Source organism: Impatiens glandulifera, chromosome 5 (genome assembly GCF_907164915.1).
Source record: "Impatiens glandulifera chromosome 5, dImpGla2.1, whole genome shotgun sequence".
NCBI classification, from domain to species: Eukaryota; Viridiplantae; Streptophyta; class Magnoliopsida; order Ericales; family Balsaminaceae; genus Impatiens; species Impatiens glandulifera.
The window spans coordinates 47,615,727-47,626,276 of NC_061866.1; the positions used below are offsets into that span (position 1 = coordinate 47,615,727).

Here is a 10,550-nt window from a genome sequence, read left to right on the forward strand (position 1 = left end):
TGGTGTTTTTTGTGTGATTAATTGAAGAATGATGCTAACAGTTTAGGATGAATTAAGGAGGGAGGTGTACAGGTCAAACAAGGCATCTACAATTTCTAAAGTAGCTTCTTTACACTGTTAGGGATATTACAATTAATTTCATTCCAAGGCATCTATAGTGAAACAGGTATTTTCTCTATTTCAAACCTGTATCCAGATGCATAATCGTTTGGGATAATTGTGTGATGCATCGTACTTTGTCTATGTTATAAACGGATAGAAAGGCGGAATTGGAAATAAATGGTGTTCCAAATAGCCCAATATATAAATTATGGGCTCATCTGAAAACACTTTTTGGAGCTGGGTTTGGACCAAAAACCTCTGATAAATTGTCTTGAAAATTATATTTTTTTTGTCAAAATATCTCATCCGGAAGTTGATTTAGATGAGATAATAATATAACTTAGGCATATTCATAAATATATTGTCGTCCAAACTCAGCTGCTGTAGTTCCAGAAAGTGTTATATTTTTGAAGCCTTTGGAACATGTGGCTCTATATAAAGTCAGAAAATGGAAGAGTTTGGATATCATTTGACCTCCCGTCATTAGAAACTGGCACGGCTCATTGACACTGAACTGAGCTTTGAGAAAGCTACATATTAATATGCTTGTGATTGACTGTTTGTCGTTTTGGACAGCTATTAATAATTCTAGTGGCTACAATTGGGGGTGGATTTGACATGATGTTTAAGATAAACTTTGTGTGAATATAGTGCTTAGACTGTTCAAAGTATCTAATGCAAATGTACAAAAACTCCTCCAATTTCAGTATTTTTTGTCAAAACCTGTACTGTTTGGATTGAATGGGCTGTCTTTTTCATTGTCTTTTAGATGATAGGTTCATTCTTCTTCTCAGGATAGTGTTCATGGGGATCTTAAAAGTTGACTATTCCAATCTTAATATGTGTTGTTAAATCACAATCAGTACCTGAGCTGGATCTTTCCACATCATGGCCTTTTTCTGTATGTATGTGCATTAGTAATTTGAATTTGCAGCATTTAATAAATACCATTTTTACAGTTTCACTTTCAAAACAATTTTCATCTGTTAATTGCATAAAGGTGGATAATTTGAATCCTGATATACTAATATGCATATTTGTTATGGAGGAGGACTCTGAACCTGTTTTTACTCATGCATGGTGCAGCTGACTCGACTACCTTGTCGAATCGATGGTATGTATTTACTTCTCAAATTATTATTATTATGTTTTTCAAACAGTAACTGCTATGCTCTATATGGATTTTAAGGGTAGTACTTTGGGGTTGTAGTGAATTATGGTAAAATATACGTGAAAGTTTAATTATTTAGTGGTACAAAACTATTGATATGAAAATTGCATAATTAGTGAATAGAATCAAAAGTCTTGGGGGCGGTGGGTGTAGAAAACTGCTGATTATGCATAAAGATAAGTAGTAGTAGTAGACTTGTAGAATAGGGGCATTGTTAGGTAATTTTTCCTTATTGAGAAATTAGGTCTATGCTGGCCCTAAAAAACTGAACAATAATAGTATATCATTTGAACCAAGTTTTTAGTCATGTTTCTTTCCCTAGAAAGTCAATTCAGCCCATTCCCTTAAATATTATTGTTCATATTCTTTTATTATTATTAGAAATCACATTCTTTTAGAAATAAATGAATGTATACCGTCATTTAAATAATTAAGAGCTTGTTTTATATAGGGTTGTTTAGAATAATATGGGTTATTTGAAAAACATCTTGATTGATTAAAAAAAGAATTATATGGGTTGGGTTAATTGAATTGTATTATTTTAGTTGATGATTTTATAAATGAATGAGATTGATGATGATGTGATAAAGGCTTTGATGGTTATTTTCAAATGTAGGTTAAATAATTATGGGAACTAAATACATATAAGGATATTTTTATTAGTTTAGTTTATTATGCAATTGATGTGACTATTTTAGTTTTTGAATGACTAAGGGTTTAGTTGATTTATTGAGTAAGGCATCTTTAAAGAAGAAATAAAAAAAAATCTGAGATTTTTTTAGGTGTAGAGATTCTTGTATGGTTTTGCAAATAGCAATCAGAGTGGGGTCATGAAGTCGTGTGCCAGGAATGGGTCTTTTTTGTTTTCATCATAGTTTGCCAAATATTTATACTAGTGCTAAAAACAGTTTGGTCCAAAAAGAATATCCCTTCTTTCCAAAATGGGTGGGTGTGGGGTACAACTAGATAGATAGAGGCGGCTTTGTTTTTGAGCCACCACCTGGCCCAGTGTTATCCTTAGAAAACATTATTATTATTGTTATTACGAATCTCAGTCAGAAGACATGGAAAACTAGAACATGTTATGGTCATCTTTTTGCCACTTGCCTTTTTCATCATGGATGGAAAAAATAAAATAAAAATCAGGTCAGGTTTGGCCAAGGCTATGACTCCAAAAGTAGCACTAACACAATCAATAGAGACGCCACAGATTTAAAGCACCAACTGAAAAAGGCAAAGCTAGTTGCACCCAAAGGATCAGTTTTTTTGGTTTTGTTTTGTAAATGGTAGCTCAAAGTTACTTTTAGAAGGTTGATTACCTCAATTACTCTTTCATATGGGTTTATAATAATATTAAAATGTGTCCCTCAAAAGATATAGATAAATGATTTTATCAACGAGACTAAAAAGGTAGGGTTCGATTACAACTGAAAACGTTTTGAGTTGAAGCGGAACGTTTTAAGTTGAAGCGGAAACTAGACTCCAGGTGGATTGATCTAGAATTGATGGAAGACTTTCTTCCTGTAGAGCTTGTTTCATATTTGGGTTTTGAGGTTTTATTTTTTAATAATTGTTATCTAAAATTTAACTATCATTTTATTAATTTAATCACTCTATTTATTTATTAAAATATTAAAATAATTTTTTTATTAACTCAAAAAGATACTTTGGTATATAAATTTCAAAAAACTAAAACTAAAAATATTATCAAATAAAATTTTAAAAAATCTAATAAAACTAAAAATTCCAGCTCCTCAAACGAGTTTTCATTTCATGAATAAAATTACATTAAAATACAATTTCATCTTTTCATTGATAAAACAAATAACTATAGTAAACATAAAAAAGAGATATAAGCTATAACTATCATACCCTTAGATAATGTAATAATCAAGTCACACAATGCAAGCTAAAATGTTATCCGTGATACTCTAACTTATTAGCCCTATCTTTAGATTATGCATTTTTTTTTTCGACATCACAATCACCTAACTTGGATTCTTGGCATTTTGTTGCGTTTTATAGTCCGATCTAGTTTCCGATTAAGATTCTTGTTAGAGACTGATTCACTTGGTATTTTGTCTCAATAGAATTTAGGAGGGGTTATTGTGACACTTTGAGAAGTCCAAGAAGAAAAAAAATAATGTAGAGTTAAAACTTAAAAGATAATTGAAACCAAGGAGCTATATAAAATATTTGTCAAACTAACTACTAATTATAATTATTATTATTTTTAAATAGTTAAGATATATATTTAGTGGGTAATAAAATATTTTATTTTGGACTAGACTTTACCTGTTCAATACTATGTACATCCGTCTCTACTCGTCAATTCTCACGTAAAAAACAATTTAAATTTAAGCATGGCTAACTTATTAAATTGAAAAAGAAAATGCTATAAATCAAACCAAGTTTTTAATTGATTAATGTCAACCTGAAATTGAATTTTCTTAACTATCATTGTTATTCCAGCTTAATTGATGTCACTAGACAATTTGTTTTCCTCTATCAAGCTTTGATTTAAAATCTGTACAATCTCATAAAAAATCAGTATATAATTTGCTGATTTTTTTTTTTTTACAAGTTATAAAATATATTTAAGGTATAAAAAAACAAATACATGGCCTAATCCCATCTTCAGATGCTAAAAAGAATAAATAAATAAATGAAGACTAAAAAGGACAAAACTAAAGTTGTAATTCTTTATTGGCAATAAAATAATACTTTCATGATTTTCTTATTAAAAAAATTAAGGTTACTAGTTCAAACAAGTTAGAATTTTGATAATTATAGTTTATTTTATGTACAAAGGTGACTTAATTGCCAGTCTTTCTATATTAAATCTTACATACAAATTTTTTATTATCAATTTTAGTAAGAATGAGGATTGAGAAAACATGGAGATGATAAATTTGAGAAATTCTCATTTGACCAACTTATGGTGAATTGAATGGATACAAATGGGGGTGTACCTTTTTGGAAAAAAAATACATAATCTTATTAAACCAATAAAAATGATCAATTAAATCAAATTAAGTCCCACAAAAAAAAAACAATAAAGGGACGATAAGGATTTCTATGAGAGAATAATAAAGGGACTACTAATTGAGTTAATGAATAATTCAACACTTCTAAAATGGTGTGTTTTTCTTTTCAAGATATTCCACTATTATCTAAAATTAAAATAATAGTAAAGCCCAATTACAACTATCATAATTCATAACAAAAAATAGAAAAAAATGATAAGAAAGAAGAAAGAAAAAAACATTTTAATTCATTTGTTCTTATCTCCTTAAAATAAATACAAATTCTCAAAGATAAAATAAAAAAGACTCAAGCAGATTAATTTCAAGATATTAGTAAACCATCCCATTATCAAGAAAGATCTAATCTTCCCTTTTCATGTTTTTTTATTGTATTCTGCTACTTTATTTTTATATTTTTACACAAGCTTGAATAAAACTAGTTCTTTTTAAAGGTCACAATTCATAAATGTTAATTTCACTTTCTAGATTTGAATTTTAAAGTTTGAAGCACTAAGATATTTTATTTATAGTCAAAAATCCTATCAAATTGGAGTTCTATCCGAATTTGATCTTTAACTAAAAACTAAATTTATAAATATATATCTAGTTAAGTTATATTAAAAAAATATCTTCTCGTCTAAAGTAAAAGCTTAACGAGATATTTGAAGAAAATAAGTGTTTTTTTAAAATCAAATCCAAATCTAACTCCAAAACATGTTTTTAAAAGAACAGTTAGGCCTTGTTCGGATTAGGGATATTTGAATAACTTGGAGAGATAGAAAAATAATGATGTTGGATGATTTTGAGAAGATGATGATTATTTTTGGTAAAAAAACTTAAAAGGTATTGATATATATAAATAAAATAAAAAATAATAATTTAAAATAGAAGGTATTTTAGTATTTTGGTTAATAAAATGAGTGATGTGATTGGTGAGAAGTGATTGATTGGAAAACTGATTTGGTATAGATTAAATAAAAAACCTTACAAGAACAAGGCCTTAAAATAAAATAAAAAAATCTATTAAGAGATTTGAAAAAATAACACTAATAATAACATCATTTTTGGAGATAACCCAAACCTAATAAAGTTTACAAAAATATCATTTCGGACAGAAATATCCTTTCGCGTTCGCGCGAGATGTTCGTGACGCGAATGAGTATATAGACTGAAAATATCATTTTTACGAACTTTATCTTGCTTTGGTTATTTCCCAAAAATGGGTTATTATGAGGTAATTACGTCAAAATTTCCCAAAATCAGTGTATCCACACATAGTTCTTTAAAGATTGAAACTTTAAAAACTTGGAAAAAGAAAAGAATAAAAAGTTAGTGGTTTGACTTTTAAAACCAAACCCGGTTTAGGTATATATATATAAATTATTGATTTTGTCTTCCCTTCCTTTCCTTTGTATATATATATATACATTATATTTGTGACAATCCTCTGTTTTCTCTAGATAAAAAAAATAAATATATAAACACAAATCTCTCTCTTGATCATGATGAATAATAATAATAATAATAATAATAATAATTTGAGCACTGTTGAGGCAAATTTACCTCCAGGATTCAGATTTCATCCAAGAGATGAAGAACTCATCTGTGATTACTTGATCAACAAGATCTCCGCCACCGCCACCGCCGCCGCCACCGCCGTCTTTCCTCATATGATAGTTGTCGATCTGAACAACTGTGAGCCTTGGGACATTCCTGGTAGGTTAATTTCTTCTCTTTTGAATTAATATATAATTAATAATTGATTTGATTTGATTGGATTGGATTGCAGAAAGTGCTTGTGTTGGGGGAAAGAATTGGTATTTCTACAGCCAACGCGATCGAAAATACGCGACCGGTTTGAGAACAAACAGAGCGACGGTTTCCGGTTACTGGAAGGCCACCGGAAAAGATAGGGCAGTCCTTAATAAGAAGGGTAGGGTGGTTGTTGGAATGAGGAAAACTCTTGTTTTTTATCAAGGGAGAGCCCCTAAAGGAAACAAGACTCATTGGGTTATGCATGAATTTCGTCTTCATAATTCCCCTTCTTCTTCTTCCTCCAAGGTATTATAGATTTTTGATCTTTTATCAAAACAAAAATAAAAAAAATAATTAAAATAGTTCATCTAGCAAGAGTTTTATAATGTCACATAATCAATTTTTATTAAAAGTTTCTTAAATGTTCTTATAAGCTTGTTTGATAGAAAACTCAATAATTTTTCGTCATTTGGATAAACACTTTATCCATCTATCTCATTACTTATTTTATTCATTCAAATACATAAATACCAGTTATTTAATATTTTCAATCATCTTTCTATATATCTCATCTATCTAAATGGTAAAATAGTCATTAAACTTTAAAAAACTATTTTTTTAAGAATTAAATGAGATAAAAAAAAATAATAATGTATTTTTATGTAGAATGAAACTCGTGATTTTTGTTCTCTCATCAACAAAGAAAAATTAAAAAAATAAAAAAAATCACTAAAATAATTTATTTAGCAAGAGTTTATATTATCCTGACATATTCAATTCTCATTAAAAATATCTTAAAAACTTATTTATTTATATATCAAACAAGTTTTTAAAACATTTTTTTGAATGAAAAATCAATATGTCATGACAATATATAAAAAAAATATATATTATTTTTACTGAAAATTTAATATTTTTCCTCATTTTATTAGTTCAAATACCAAAATATCGGTTATTTAATTTTTTTTCTATCATATTTCTATTTCATTTATTTAATGGATAAAATAGTCATTAAACTTTAATATTTTTTTTAAGATTTAAGTGAGATAATTTTTTTTTTATACAAAATATTGATAAAACTATATAAAAAAAAAATAAGATCAAACAATTTCTAAGTTGAAGTTCGATCATCCACTTTTAAGATAAAAAATACAAAAAATAATGATTTTGAACAATTAAAATAAGTTATAATCAGAGACTGGTGGGATGTCTTTATCAACACGGAATTATTAACACAATTTTCAATGGTTATCAATAAATATAATAAGTCACATTAATAACAAGGCTATTAAATAATGATCATTTTATTTTATTTTTCTATTGAGTGATAACATTAGAAAAATAATTAGAATCTGATTTGTTTGACAAACACAATTAACAGGATGCGGAAGAGGAGGATTGGGTAATTTGTAGAGTGTTCCAAAAGAACAAAAACGAAGAAACAAACAAAGGAGGTTGTTTTGACGATCGAAAACAAAAACACGACAATTCATCGGACATCAACTTGCAAGCCGAGGCGATGCAAGTGCCCTGCTTCTCCATTTCCAACGCGGCCACCACATTAACCGTAGCTCCACCCATTAGTAATAATAATATGAATATAATTGCAGATGATAATGAAGTCGAGTTCATGATCAATTCATTCTTCACTCCTACTAATCCTTTCTCTTGCGTTGATGATCAAGATCATGACAAGGTCATAAGAGCTGCTATGAGTCAATTTACCAATACGGAGTACAATAATAATACCCAATTCTTATCGCATGATCATGATAGTAATCTCGTCGATTTGCCCACCATTTGGAATTACTAATGTACTCTTTTTTATATCGATATTTAAACAAATTAAGGCACTCTTATTTTTGTATATACATTTTACAGTTGCATTATCATATTTATTGACAATAAAATTCGGTATTTAGTGTATTTATTGTTTTGCGAGAATTGAAAGCCCTCATGTAAAAACAATCTTAGGAGGGTTTATAGTAGTATAGATTATATATATTCTTATGTACATAGATAAGTAACAATGACATATCTCATGTGTGGGAAATCCAACTTATTATATAAGTTATGTATAGATTATAATTAGTCAAATCTAACACACAAACAATTGCATGATAACATAGAAAACAGTTCATTTAATCTAGCTAACTAAACTTGTTAATAATATAAATCTTTACTTATGTGTTGTTTTTATTTTGAACAATTATTCATTATAGAGTAATTCGAGTTTAAGGGTTTTAGCTATCATAAAGCAGAAAGGTCTAGCGACCTACTTACTTGAATAGTGCGAGAGACTAGGCAATGGGTCGAGTAAACTCCCCAGTGGCCAGAAGGCAAAATAAAGAAAGTTGAGGAAATCACTTAGTCAAACTAAAATTCAGTTCAGGTGCAACGAAGTTACGAAGGTAGAAGTGGAATTCTACAAGCTTGGGACTCCTTGGGCGGTCCGTCAAGACTGGTTTACTAGCAAGAAAACTCCTACGTCGCAACGGTTTGAGCGCACAAGGTAGTTCCAAATGAACTAAGAGAATATTATAACTTTGCAGGGTGTATTACGGAACTCATAATAAAATCAGAAACAAAATAAATTATTTGAGACTAATATTGATTAGAACATCAAATAATTTATGACTTTTAATTTCCAACAATTATTATTTGATGTTTATCACAACATCATTTCAGAAGATTTCATCAAACATGAATTACATGATGCAATGGCTTGTCTCATCAAATCGATGAATTTTGGGATCACACTGTTTTTTAATTTTATTTTATAAAGTTTGATCTTGAGTTATTTGTTGTTTATGTGATTTTTTTAATATTAAATAATGTGTTTATTAAAATTATTTGAGTTTAATTACTAATGTTTTATTTTTGAAATTATAATTTTATAAGAATAAAGTAAATACTTTATTTTGATTGAGACTATTTTTTTTTTTGTCAATGAATAATTATATGGATTGAGATAAAAATATATTTACTTATTATCAATTTGAAGGAATCAAATATAAAACTATAATTGACACATCAAAATTTTTGGGTTTGTTAACTTCACGCAATACAAATGGAACATTAGTCATATAAATTTTTGAAAGTATTAATTTCTACATAATAAATATAGTTTTTTTTTCCAATATTGCACACATTTTCACAATTTACTTTAATGATAAAATTTATCAAAGTTTACCATTTTACCTCATCCCCATTTGATTGAAGGTAATTTTTCATGATGAATAATGTGATAAATATTTATTTATAAAAAACCAAACATCAAACAAGCTCAAGTAGGATGAAATGTTGAAAATGACACATCACCCAACTACCATGAAAAAATTTCTATTGAGCATAAACAAAGATGCATAAACTACTTATAATTTATTTAGGTTCAACAAATTAAATGACTGAAATTAAATACATTGGTGTGACATATTCTTATGATTAGATGATTAAATAAGAAATATTATATTTGATAGTAATATAATTTATTTGTATCAATATAATTGAGTATATATGTATACATTTAATCACTCAGTTCATTTATAATTATTTTTTTTAAAATTATCCATCAAAATGATTATACCCTCCTCTATGAATTAACTTATTATCAATCACTAGATCAAATTATATATGGCCAAAATTTTAAATTAGAATTTTTGTTTGATTGGATATCAATTAAAAGGTTAGATATCTTATTTTAAACTTCACAATTATACATAATAAACGAATTAACAGTTTAAAAATAAAAATACATTAACTTATTATTTATTTGATATTTTTAAATAAATAAAAGATCAATGTGACTAATTTAATAAGTTCTATTCACTTAAAATCGTTCATTAAAATTAATTACATTAATATTTATTTATTTATTTATTTATAAATGAGTGTATATAATAAGTTAACTATGTTTAAAATATTTAAGGCAAAACCTTGTTTTTTATAATTTTAATAACAAAGAGTCCAAAATTGTAAGATTTAAAAAATAAATATATAAAATTTAAATTAAAAAAACTTTAATTTGACAATTTGACCTTTTTTTTATTCACAGTTATAATTTATTATCTAAACATAATAAATTTTGTCACGAGAATGTTGGATCGACAACTCACTTACTTTTGTATTGTCGATGTGTAACTCGTATCTAAAGTCTTTTATGGAGTATTATTATGATTCATTGATGATGCTTGAGTTTTTATGTAGTTGCTGATATCTCAATTATATTTTTTGTGTACTATCTGATTGAAAAAAAAATCGTCGAACTTTCAATGATTTTAGTCGTCAAATACGTATAAATCATAATGCTATTATTACGATGTTTAATGAGATTATGTCCGGACCGTTAAGGAGTTAATTGTTTTATAAAGTATTTATAAACTCTATAATATATTGACTGACATTTATTTTCTTCATTAAGCCCATAGTAAGTGTTGTTGGGTTGGGCCTTAAGAGGGAAAAGATAAAAATTGATTCGGGCTTAATCTGACGCTCAA

General features: G+C 27.5%; 1 protein-coding gene across 1 annotated transcript; it reads left to right on the forward strand.

The window, feature by feature from the left end:
* The first annotated feature begins 5,769 nt into the window (after window positions 1-5,769).
* Window positions 5,770-7,867, forward strand: LOC124939542 (NAC domain-containing protein 21/22-like). Its single transcript, XM_047480007.1, has 3 exons — window positions 5,770-6,015; window positions 6,089-6,360; window positions 7,436-7,867. The coding sequence occupies exons 1-3, from the start codon at window positions 5,802-5,804 to the stop codon at window positions 7,865-7,867; spliced, it is 918 nt and encodes a 305-aa protein (XP_047335963.1). The 5' UTR covers window positions 5,770-5,801.
* The last annotated feature ends 2,683 nt before the right edge of the window (window positions 7,868-10,550 follow it).

What these genes read in the sequence shown, in the direction of transcription:
- LOC124939542 (XM_047480007.1), top strand. Translation starts at nt 5,802, where the DNA reads ATGATGAATAATAATAATAATAATAATAATAATAATTTGAGCACTGTT. An exon ending in TGAGCCTTGGGACATTCCTG is followed by an intron (nt 6,016 to 6,088) that starts GTAGGTTAATTT and finishes ATTGGATTGCAG; the next exon opens with AAAGTGCTTGTGTTGGGGGA. An exon ending in CTTCTTCTTCTTCCTCCAAG is followed by an intron (nt 6,361 to 7,435) that starts GTATTATAGATT and finishes CACAATTAACAG; the next exon opens with GATGCGGAAGAGGAGGATTG.